The sequence below is a fragment of the Rutilus rutilus genome (genome assembly GCF_951802725.1).
Source record: "Rutilus rutilus genome assembly, chromosome: 21".
NCBI lineage: Eukaryota > Metazoa > Chordata > Actinopteri > Cypriniformes > Leuciscidae > Rutilus > Rutilus rutilus.
In genome coordinates, this window is record NC_140226.1 from 25069016 (window position 1) to 25081085 (window position 12070).

The 12070-nt window shown below is 36.8% G+C and overlaps 1 protein-coding gene across 1 annotated transcript; it reads left to right on the plus strand.

The window, feature by feature from the left end:
* The first annotated feature begins 237 nt into the window (after positions 1 to 237).
* Positions 238 to 10753, plus strand: ywhaqb (tyrosine 3-monooxygenase/tryptophan 5-monooxygenase activation protein, theta polypeptide b). Its single transcript, XM_084392678.1, has 6 exons — positions 238 to 377; positions 1706 to 2097; positions 7634 to 7757; positions 8492 to 8655; positions 8745 to 8840; positions 9357 to 10753. The coding sequence occupies exons 2-6, from the start codon at positions 1804 to 1806 to the stop codon at positions 9414 to 9416; spliced, it is 738 nt and encodes a 245-aa protein (XP_084248804.1). The 5' UTR covers positions 238 to 377; positions 1706 to 1803; the 3' UTR covers positions 9417 to 10753.
* The last annotated feature ends 1317 nt before the right edge of the window (positions 10754 to 12070 follow it).

Below are 12070 nucleotides of genomic sequence, written 5' to 3' on the forward strand. Positions count from 1 at the left end.
TTGATGCATCCAGTTCCCAATCATGATGCTGATGGTGATGCTGGGGATGAGTAGGAGGAGGGGGGATCACCATAGCAATAGTGACGTCATCCCCCGTGCTCTAATTGGAGGAAACCCCGTGGCTACAAGTCAGAGTCTACCGGTCAACCGAACTCATTCGCGTCGGCCCGCCTCCATTCCCCGCGCTAAGCTGCTATTGGATGATCATTTGAAGAATAACGCGTTATAGTCGGGAAGCGCGGTATCTGATTGGTTGACAGGCGGGATTAGCGACGTCCTACGGTAACACTTTCGATTGTCTTTCTCTACTACATTTTTTCCCTAACCATCCGAGCTCAAAGGCTATCAATCCGTTGGAGTCAACCGTTGATCGAGAGGTGAGATGCCATCTAATAGATTTAAGGTGTTATGTTTATTTATTATACAAGCTTAGATTCTTAAATATAATTTATATTGTTGCAATAGACGGCGTAATCAGTATAACCGCGCTGCTCGGTTGAGAGGCAGGAGGGGCTGCCAAACTGCGTCCACATCGATCAGGGGAAAAAAATGTTGATTTGCTTATTACAATGTAGTAAACATTTATTTCCCTTTGATGTGCGATACTTGTAGTCGCAGATTGAATATTTGCTGTCCAAAAATATAACATGGATTGGACAAGATGAGACCCATCGCTGTTGAAGGCGGGTCGTCACATCGCTACAATTGATTTTCTAAAAAAAAAAAAAATATTAAACGTTAACGTTAGCTGATTTACATCAGCCTGAAGATGATTGACATAGAGCTTTATTGGTAGTATAAATTAAAATTTATGTTGATATAATATGCATATCTGACGGATGAAATTGTCAACTAACGCCTTGTATAATGAGCAGTAACCTCATTGCTACGGAAATCAGGCTGGATTTCATTGATTCGTATTGACTCGGTATGATTGTGATCGTTATATTGAACTGCGATGTCCTACTTTGTGTAACGTTACTTTAAGTCGGGTCCACTTTGGAGATATGAATGGTATATGTATGATATTTTAGTGAACAGGGCAGGGCTATATGGATCACACTGACACAGATGTGTTAAGCCGCACACACACACACACCCTGCCCTTGTCTCCAAACCTAGTGAGTTGCCTATCTAGATAGCATCTGTCGGAACGCGCCCAGAAATGCTGTCTGTTTTGGTGGGCAGCTCACTTTTAAGACGCATCCATTAATCTAAGCTGAAATCCGTGTTTTTAGACCGTGTGTTGAGAATGAAAGGGTAAGATTCACACGGAAGAGCATTGGTAGCGATTTTGGCTCATTTCAGCGATTTGAATCTTTTGAATCATTCACCAAAAAAGATTTGTTCACTGATTCTTTCAAACAATTGCATTGTTTCGCCTGTAGGTGGCGAAAAAAATGGCGTGTTTTGACGTGGTATGACCGAGGAATTGAACTATTCTCTCAACCAATTGACTACAAGAGTTCATTGTTAAACATCCTTAGATCTCCTAACATGGACTTGTTCAGTAAAGGGTGTATTTGTTGATGATATGCTACACCTCTTGTACTCAAATGCTATTTGCTTGTGCTACAGCCGAAGCACTCGCACACTACAAAGGGGGAGAGACTTCAGTGTATGGAAGTGAACAGAATGATTCATTCACATGAATGATTCTCTAATCAATATATGGAGTGTGACTGTCATTATCTTTCCCCCTCAGCCTCTCCAGGGATTAAGCAGCGGTTCATTCCCCTCCTTTGATCAGTCGAGTGTCCCATAGACCTAGAAACACTCACAGACTTAAAGAAAAGCAGCAGGATGGACAGAACAGAGCTCATCCAGAAGGCGAAGCTGGCCGAGCAGGCCGAGCGCTACGACGATATGGCAGCCTGTATGAAGTTGGTGACTGAAGCTGGGACCGAGCTGTCTAACGAGGAGAGAAACCTGCTATCCGTCGCCTATAAGAACGTGGTGGGTGCCCGGAGGTCTGCCTGGAGGGTCATCTCCAGCATCGAGCAGAAGACTGAAGGAAACGACAAGAAACTGCAGATGGTGAAGGAATACAGGGAGAAAGTGGAGTCCGAACTGCGAGACATCTGCAACGATGTGTTGGTGAGTATGCACGTCCATACAATGCAAAAAACATAGTGTATCGTTTTTAGTTAAGATAATCAATGGATGAACAGTATGAAAGGAAACCCTACACACAATGAAGAATGCAAATGTCTGTAATAGGGCTCAAGTGTAGTTTATTTATAGAGCCCATTGCAACTACGCTATAGACCAAAGGACTGTACAGACGGTAAAATACAAATGTATATATAGGCTATAAAAAAAACTACATAAAACATCAAAGCACAAAATGCTCGATTAATCTAAATAGATCATGATATGTCTTATTAAATATATTAAATTAAATATATGCGCTGTGTGTTTTAGAGTGATATACATTTTAAACACAAGCAGCTCGTGATCCAGTGTCACTGTAAAAGCTGCCCCTAATGCAAACTAATCTCTACATGTCTTCTGAGTTTGGGTCACTTTATAACTTTATGTGCCAAAAATCTTCCCAAACTTGTAATGAGAAGTACTTCTAAAATGCCTGTTGTCAACAAATTGAGAGGGCTCCTTCAAGGGCTCCTGGCAGTGTTTTGCCAAAATAATTTTAAACCAGAATTATCAGAAAAATTATGCAATTCCTTTAATCATGCAATTCAAATCAGTATACACATAATACAAAGATTCCATTGCTGCCATTTTGATTTTTTTAAAAACTTTTTTTATTAGTGTTTCACTTTAATCTTCAATGTTAAGTATATATTGCACAGCACACCAAAGACCAAAATAATGTACAATTTTGAATAGAATCTGTACCATTAAGTGGTATTTGCTGAATTAATCACACAAGCAAAGTGCCGTTGTTCTGAATATTAGCACTGCTGCGATTCAGCCATAGACATAGGCTATGTGTATATATCAGAATATGTGTTCCTCTGTAGACCACATATGTGCAATACACATAACATGGCAGAGAATATGTCCTCTTTTCTGATGGAACAGCAGCCCAGTTTTGGCTCTCGCTGGAGACGAGGGTGTCTATATTAAGGGGAGCATGCACAGTCTTGCATAAGGACAGTCACAGTCTCATTATTTTTATATCTAGCTTATGTAGTGATAAGTCAAATTAGAAGGTGTGCAAGTTTGTATTTAATACCTTTTTGTAAAGCAAACTCTCTTAATGTAATTGGCATGATGTGAATGAGAAGTGTTTCCAGTTAGACGCTTCCCACAGAGGGAAGTGTTTATTTATATAGTCAAATCATGTGCTTGGCTTTGTCTTTGCCTTATCCACAGAGAGATGAGATGATCAAAGGTCAGAGGTGGGTGTGTGTGTGTGTGAGAAGGTGCGTTCTGGTGCAGTTTAGTTACGCTGTCTGAATTGCTGTTGGGTAATAGTGATTTGTGCAGTTCCTCATTCTCAATGCTTGCACTACTGGTGGAACAATTCAGCCTCATCCTCTCAGACACTTTGTTTCTTTAAATAAATACAATGTTTAACATTGCCTGAAGGAGGTTTGTTCTAAAAATGGAAGCTGTGGTTTATTTTCTCATAGCCTGTGCTGAAATGGTAGGACGAGGCTGCTATTGTGCATCAGAAAAAGTGGTGTATTAATAAAGAAGACCCTGACAACATGTAAGACATAGACAAATTAGCGGATTTTAATTATATTTGATATTTTATTTATCGGTATTAGATAAATATTGGTCGTTATTGGCTATTAATGTGTATTTCCTCTGTTTTTACTCATCTAACGCTCTCTTAAAGTTAAACTTTTAAAACACAAATTATTTAATAACACATTTAAATGAAAGCTTTGGCCAATCTAAAAATTAATAACCATGTTTCTTACTCTACTGAATGTTGTGATGGCTAAATTCACTTGTAGTTTTTACTAAAGGGGTCCTATTTATGCCCTTTTACGAAGTATTGATTTTGTTTCTGGGGTTTACTAGAATTGTTTTTTCATGCTTGATTGTTCAAAAAATGCATTATTTTTCACATATTTTACATTATTACAGCTCCTCTCTCCGCAGTCTGGTTGAACTCGTCATTTTCGGTGAAGCCCCTCCTTCCGAAATACGAAATGTGCTGTGATTGGTTAGCTGGCGCAGTGTGTTGTGATTGGCAGCGCTTAGGGCGTGTTTGGAATTGTCACGCCTCTTTATAACCGCTAGCTCTAATCCGATCTAAATATTAATGATGGCGTCAATTTCAAACCATTTCGAGCCCGATTCAGACCCTGACCGTTTTAACTAACAATCGTGCTGAACGGATTTCAAGCACGGACTTTGCAAGCACAGATTTCACAGGACGTTTCAGAGTGGTATGTTTTTTTTCTTATAGATTCGATGTTATCCACCATTTAATCATACTTGTTGGAAAACTATCGTAATACAAACAGTAATCAATCACAAAACCATGGATAATTTTCCTAAGGGACGGTGAACAGTCTTACACAAGCAAGAAAAGCTAAAGTAAACTACTTCAGTACTGTAATGTTAGTTAACAGGCTAGCGGAGGCAAAGCTTTGGCCTTCGTTTACATCATAACTATCATAGCAACTAGTGCTCGACCGATATTGGTTTTTAGATAGCTGATGCCGATATCTTAGAGAGCAGGGTGGCCGATGGCCGAAATGAAGCCGATATATATTTATTTAAATTGATATTTAATCAATTAGAAATTAATTATTTGAAAATAATAATTGAATACTACAGTTGCGATGAAACTGAAGTAGTGACAGATCCTTTCCTCTGTATTGTGATATACATTTAAGTGAAACAGATCGTGGGGAAAAAATGCAGAAGCAGGGATTTGGTTCGATCCATTGGTTGTTGATTTGATGGCGGCAGATCTGAATGCTTGCAGTTAATTGTAAGAAAGGGGCGGGGTTTAAGCAGACTAAATGATTGGAGAAGTCAAGCATCCATCCTCAGAGAGATTATGTTTCACTGGATTTTTGATAAAAAATTACGGAAAACAAAAAAAGAAATATAATTGAATGAATCCTTCACAATAAGCTCAATAACATGCATTTATAAAATAGGGTGAATTTCCATTTTATGCCTACTTTAATATCAGCCATTTATCAATTATCTGCTATAACATGAAAATATTAACTTTTAATATCTGTAAAAAAATTGAAGATAGTGCTTCCACCAGAAAGCGAAAGTAGCCGGTCACTGTAGTTTCCTTCTAGTAAGTCAGTGGGGCTGTTATCAGTGGTTTTTCTGTAAATCCATGTGAAATCCACAGTGTTGGTGTAGTGAGTCATGGCCAGTTTCTGTGCACGGTTTAGTGAGAACTGGAGTTTGATTTCCCAGCTTGTCTTTGATGGCTAAGGGTGTGTCTGTGACTCATCTCACTGTTGAATCTGCTCTGGGATCAAGGTTGTTCCACACCCCCACCTGTCCAGACCGCCTGCCACATGCTGCCAGCTCTCATACTCACAGTAGGGAGAACTAGGCTCAATGAACAAGTGCCAAGTGTTTCCAGCATTTATCATTGATTTATATTTGCTACAACATTAGGGGAATGTTTAAAAAGATGTTCACCTGTGTGTGTACATGACCAACAACTACAAATATTTGGAGTCTGACAGTAATTCTTCTGAAATGTATTGTTTAATCTGGTGAATTTGTAACAAGAAGCACGTTGACTGTAGCTGGGATGGATTTAGAAACAACTTCTCAGAAAGAGTTTTAGATTTCTGACTGTCCAGCAGTCACCGTTTCCACAGCGTGCTAAATGTTCACAGAGAAGATGGCACTAAACTCCTCCCCTTTACAGCATCACCACTAAAAATATTAAAGCTTAAACAAAAAGATAAGTTTACCTCACTTTTAAACCAGTCAGCTGTTTGGAAGACTAGACTAGTAGACCATCCTTAGTTCAAACACACTGCAGTTCAAAAGTTGGAGTCAGTAAGATTTTTCCCAAGTCTTTTATGCTCACAAAGGCTGCATGTAAAAACACTAATGTGAAATATTATTACAATTTAAAATATTTTATATTTGAATATATTTTAAAAATGTAATTTATGTCTGTGATGGCTGTGATCTGAATTTTCAGCATTACTCCAGTCTTAAGTGTCACATGATCCTTCAGAAATATTCTAATACGTTGATTTGAGAAACATTGTTTCTCATGGTGAAACTGTGATGCATTTTTTTTTCATGAATCTTTGATGAATGGAAAGTTTAAAAAAAAACAGCATTGAAATATTTTGTAACCATGTAGAAGTTTTTACTGTCTTTTAATCAATTTCATTTAGTCCTTGCTGAATAAAAGTGTTTTTAATGCCCAAATTTTTAACCTAATGTAAGTCCATACACATAAAAAGTCTCAAAATGAGATTTTAAGTTTGGATGCTCAACTTTGTGCTATTTTGTGTACATCTGTTTGTAGTCTTTTCAAATGCTGTTATTTTAGGTCAGAAAAAGGATTCTAGTATAGCACTGACCTTGTTTCTCTGGATTGGTCATCAAGACTGCCATCTCTGTGCTGAGAGTCCTTGACAAGTGTGAAGAATGAAAAAAATGCTCTGGCAGGCCTTTCACCTCAAGCAAGCATGAAGAAACAGGCCCTCATGCCAGAGAATGTTTCTTACGCTTTTGGTTTTGTCTGTTTTGACATTTTAGGGTGCAGTTTGAACTCTTTAAAGCCCAAAAAATGATTTGCATGCCTTTGGTTAGAGGGATAGTTCATCCAAAAAAAAGAAAAGCCAATTACTCATGTCGTTCTGCACCTGTATGCCTTTTTCTTCGGTGGAACACTAAATAATTTATGAAAACCTATACATTAGAAGTCAATGGTGTCCAAAACCCTGGACTTTCATTGTATGTCCAAAAACATGTTTACTTGTTACCACAGAAGAAAGTCATTCAGGTTTGGCATGACATGAGCTAAATAATAAATGATGGCTAAATCAAAATAAATAACATAAATAAAAATGTTGGTTGTACTTTCCCTTTAATCACTAAGAGAGCAATGAAATGTTGGACTATCCTAAATTTAATCAAACCTCCTAGCAGTTCACTGTGTGCTGATCTGAAGCTGGGCTGATATGTTTCCTAATGATTTCTGTGTTGTAACAGTGTCTGTGTAGGAGGAAGCAGAGAAAAAAATAAGCTCTCGTTGCATTTTCTGACCTGATCTTACCATAGCGTGGTAAGGAGTGGGTCATACCTCATGATGTTGTGTTGGCCTTTCTGTGGTAATCTGTCTCATCCTTGGTATGGTGGTTAATCTGGTATTTACCCGTGCCTTAAAGCTGTTGCTTTCACTGACACAGATTACTGCTGAAGCAGTCTTAGATGCATGGGAAGACCCAGCAGAAGGCTAGCCTCTGAGACTCAGATTAAGTTTAAATCTGGACTAAAATGAAGTTTGGAGTGAAATCCCTTAAAACTGTGGTAACGGCACTAACAGGAGGATGAGCTGATACTTAGCCTGTATTTGGTGGTTTGTGGACGTTTATTTGGGTCTTGGAGAAATTGACATGAAGAAAGTGTCTAAAGATGGTCTCTAGCTAAGCCTTCATGCCTTTCCACCGGTTCATTTCTTTCATTTACTCTTCTTCTACAGGAGCTGCTGAATAAATATTTAATTGAGAATTCCACAACTCCAGAGAGCAAAGTCTTCTACCTGAAGATGAAGGGCGACTACTACAGATACCTTGCTGAAGTTGCCTCAGGAGATGACAAGAAAGGTAAGAATGCATGGCTGCTAGTTTTGTAGGTTTCACAAACATGTTTGCATGAAATGTAGGACTGGACTTTCCTTGGTATGACGCAACTGGAAACATCGAAACAAGGGGAAGTTTGTCTCGTGTCTTGAGTCATCCGCTCAATACAAATGCTCATTTTCTTTCCTTTTTTTCTTACTTTCTTTAAATTCCATATATGTGTATTTTTTGGATGGCCTGATTTTAGGCTTTGTTTTGCAGCTTTGTAGAACGGTAACGATTTTTTACTGTTGTCAACATTTTTACAAAAACACATACAATTAATTTTTTTAGCAGTATATTTGTAATGAGTAGGTTAAGTAAAATAAATAAATAAAATTATATATATATATATATAAACATTTACAATATAAACAGTAGTATTTCATATATTAGCAATGTATTTTATGTGCAAGTACAATATTTTATAAAACATTTACAATATTTGTAGTGGTATTTAATAAATTAGCAATGTTGTTTTAGTTAGTTAAAAAGGTAGAATTTATGCAGCTAACGTAACTCCATGAATTAATAATCACAGTTATGCTTAATATGCAAAATATTACAGATTTTATACTGATTTATAACTCTGAAGCCATTCAAAATTGGTAAAAGCAGCACTGGCCTGAAACTTCATATTATTGTTGAGCCCTACTTTGACATTATTGTACTCAATATGCATTGCATGACTAACCATTTACTTTTTTTTTTTTTTACAGCAACCATAGAAAACTCTCAGGATGCTTACCAGAAAGCATTTGATATAAGCAAGACAGAGATGCAGCCAACACACCCCATTCGTCTGGGTCTGGCCCTAAACTTTTCTGTCTTTTTCTACGAGATCCTTAACTCTCCAGAGAAGGCCTGCGCCCTTGCTAAACAGGTACGTTTCAAATTACAACGTTTGCTGTAAATTCATTACGGATGTGGACATTTTTTCATCTTTAACGATGTGTTTTTGTACAAATTTAGGCATTTGATGAGGCCATAGCAGAGCTTGATACGCTGAACGAAGAGTCTTACAAAGACAGCACTCTTATCATGCAGCTACTGAGAGACAACCTCACAGTAAGTAACAGGAAAGCCATTTTGTTTCCTCACAGGTGATTCGATAGTGAGCGTAGAGGCATCGCAAACAGTTGTATAGAGGCTTTGAAATTGCTTTTTTGGTTTGATAGAGTGGAGAAATACCGTAAAATGTAAAAACAGAGAGATGTGATTCAAGAGATCAGAAAAATCCCTCTGTTGACAATCATATAAACCGATCGAGTCTCTTCAGAAAATTTTGACTAAACCACTCAATTCGTATAGATTAATTAATCTCTTTATGAACTCTTTGAAGCGTCAAAATGGTAGTTGCATAGACTGTCAATGGAGGGACAGAAAGCTCTCAGATTTCATCAAAAAGATCAAGGTTTGGAACGACATGAGGGAGAGTAATTATTGACAGAATTTTAATTTTTGAAAGGCTGCTTTTCATGCCGTTACATGAGGTTTTTCACAGTTAAATGAACAAGAAGTAAATATAATTTATAGTAGTATATAAGTAATTCTAAAATAACATGGATTGTGTTCTTCCACCAGTTATGGACATCTGACAACGCACCAGATGAGGGAGAAGGAGGCGAGGGAGGAGAGAACTAATCTACACACTCCTTCAGCAAAGAAAACAACCTTTTTACACATCTCCTTTCCTTTATCACTCCATGTCAGAATTCCTCCAGTAAAGATCAAACCCATGATTAATGAAGAGCTGTTTATGAAAAAACAAAATCATTTAGTCTTTTCACAAGTGCAGCTTTTGGACAAGAAAAGAAAGATATTTGGGGAGAAACCCTGTTCCCTTAGTTTGTTTGTCTTGGCCTTCCATAATGTGCAGTTTCTGCTGTAGAAAAGTATGACTAGTGTCATTTTATACAAACATAATCTTAAAGTAATAGTTAACGGAAAATAAATTAATGAATAAATTAAAAATAAGGACATGCATTTCATCACAGCTAAGTCTGAGACTAAAAAGTAATTGCAGGGATATTAAAAGCATTTAGATAACTGTTGTCATATACACCTACTGTATCTTGTACTTTAACACTCTTACCTGTTTCACCTCAGCACTACCACAGGTTGTGCACTTCCACTGAAAGCGGTGGTCAGTCACGCTTTAGATAGTTCAATATGGAAATTTAACAACAACAAAAAAAGACGTTTGTTGAAATGGCGTGCGTTTCAGATTTTACTTGGAAATATTAGCATCTGCAGTGGTATGTAGTATCTGACGGTCCTCAGTTTATAAACTGTTTAAATATATATATATATATATTTACAGTTTTTCACTTGATTTTGGCCTGTTTAGTGTTCCCTTTGCTTTTTATGGAAATCAAAATCATCCATAGAAATTAAAACCATTTGTAAGATGACTTAGGGCATATTTTATTTTATTTGTTTAGTAATGCTATGTTAAAAGTGAAACTGTGTATTTAGCAGTACCCAACTAGCATGCAGACCAGTTCTGACACGATCTGTGGCACAATGTGGTAATATGGTCTTGATGGTTTGATTCACGTATTAATGGCCCACTCTAGAAATTTATTTCACGTAACGCATGTTAAGAACGATAGAAGACCAGAAAACAAGTATCTTTCTTCTGACTGCTAGCGTTGAATTTGTGTTGTTGGCAAATAACATTGCCTGTGTATGTCCAGAACACTGGAATGGGAATCAATGCCATATTGCCAATATTAAAGTTCTGTTTAGTACTTTTCAATGCATTGTGCACAGGTGTGTGGTTGTCCAGAGAGTGTCATTATAGTTTGGACCACTATTACCTTGTTTCTCCTTTTTGTCTTTTTTTTATTGTGTATGTGATTTTTCTCTCTCTCTCTCTTAATTTCCCATGGATTTTAGTCTCACAAAAGCCTTGTGAAAATGTTTTATGCCCTATGTATGTTATGTAACATGCTTAAAAATTACATTTTATAAACCAATTTGCTGTCCTGTGTTTTTTTTTTCTTTTTTACATTAGCTTCATCTCTTTGGAGAGTTATAATGTTCTCCATGGACTTCTCTTGGACTACTTGGGCTGTATCTCCATAATTATTAGGTTTTGAGTCAAAAGTGTATTTACACGTGCTTTGCTTGTTCTGGGTTTGTATGTTGGTTTCAAACATGATTCAACATATCATATTCAACATAGATGACAGACTGGACTGAACAAAGAAGACAGAAGAGATCTACAGAAAGGGCCAGAGCCAACTCTACTTCTTGAGAAGATTCAGGTGTGTTGATGCTAGTGCCCTGTTTTACGCTGTAGTGTGCTGGGGCACTGGGATTATAGCTGGATATGCTGAATAAGCTTATTAAGAAGGCAGGCTTTGTCGTTGGAGTAGATCTGGATATTATTGAGGCTGTTGCAGAGAGGAGAATAATGTCCAAACTGCTGTCCATTACAAACAATACCTCACACCCCCTCCATGACATGCATGCTGGAATGAGAAGTACATTCAGCAATCGATTAATCCAGCCCTGGTGCATCAGAGACCGTTACAGGAGGTCATTTATGCTTACTGTTGTGAATTCATCTATCATCTATAACCCTTCACCCTATGAACAAGGTCTCTGCTCATCTCATAGCTGTACTCAATGCAGTAAATTCAAGGAATAGTGCAATTTATTACATTTTACTTTTTTTTATTTTTTATATATACTTCAACAAATATGTGCAATAATTATTGTTTATTGGCACTGTTTTATAGGGTCTTGGCATAATTACAATATGCAATAATATATATTTTTAATTTATATAACTACTTGATTAATTTCTAAATGTGGGTTAAATTTGTTTATTTATTGCATGTGTATAGTATGTCGGTTTTATTTTTATAGGGTATATATTTTTATTGGGTTTATATTATAATCTGTTGTCCTGCTAAAACACTTAAGTTTCTCACGTGGGATCAGTAAAGCTACCTAGCTACCAAACTAAAAATAGAAAAGACTAGTTTTAAATCAGTAATTCACAGTATTACCCAAACTACTATTACTGTTACCCAACTATTACTCAGTTGGTTGTAAAAGTAATTAGTAATAATTTTTTTTTTTTTTTTTTAAATCCCAAATAAGACAGCAAACATTAAAGATAGGATTCCCAGTTTTAGTTGAGCAGAGGCTTAGGCTATATTAAAACAATAACAAAATATAAAGTAAAAAGTTATATAGTTATATAGTATATTACTGTGATACTTCCTAGAGCTTCAGCTAACAGCCTTTAAAAATTCTGTTTCAATTTAGAAACAATCAAGACT

What these genes read in the sequence shown, in the direction of transcription:
- ywhaqb (XM_084392678.1), top strand. Translation starts at nt 1,804, where the DNA reads ATGGACAGAACAGAGCTCATCCAGAAGGCGAAGCTGGCCGAGCAGGCC. An exon ending in ACATCTGCAACGATGTGTTG is followed by an intron (nt 2,098 to 7,633) that starts GTGAGTATGCAC and finishes CTTCTTCTACAG; the next exon opens with GAGCTGCTGAATAAATATTT. An exon ending in TACTGAGAGACAACCTCACA is followed by an intron (nt 8,841 to 9,356) that starts GTAAGTAACAGG and finishes TTCTTCCACCAG; the next exon opens with TTATGGACATCTGACAACGC.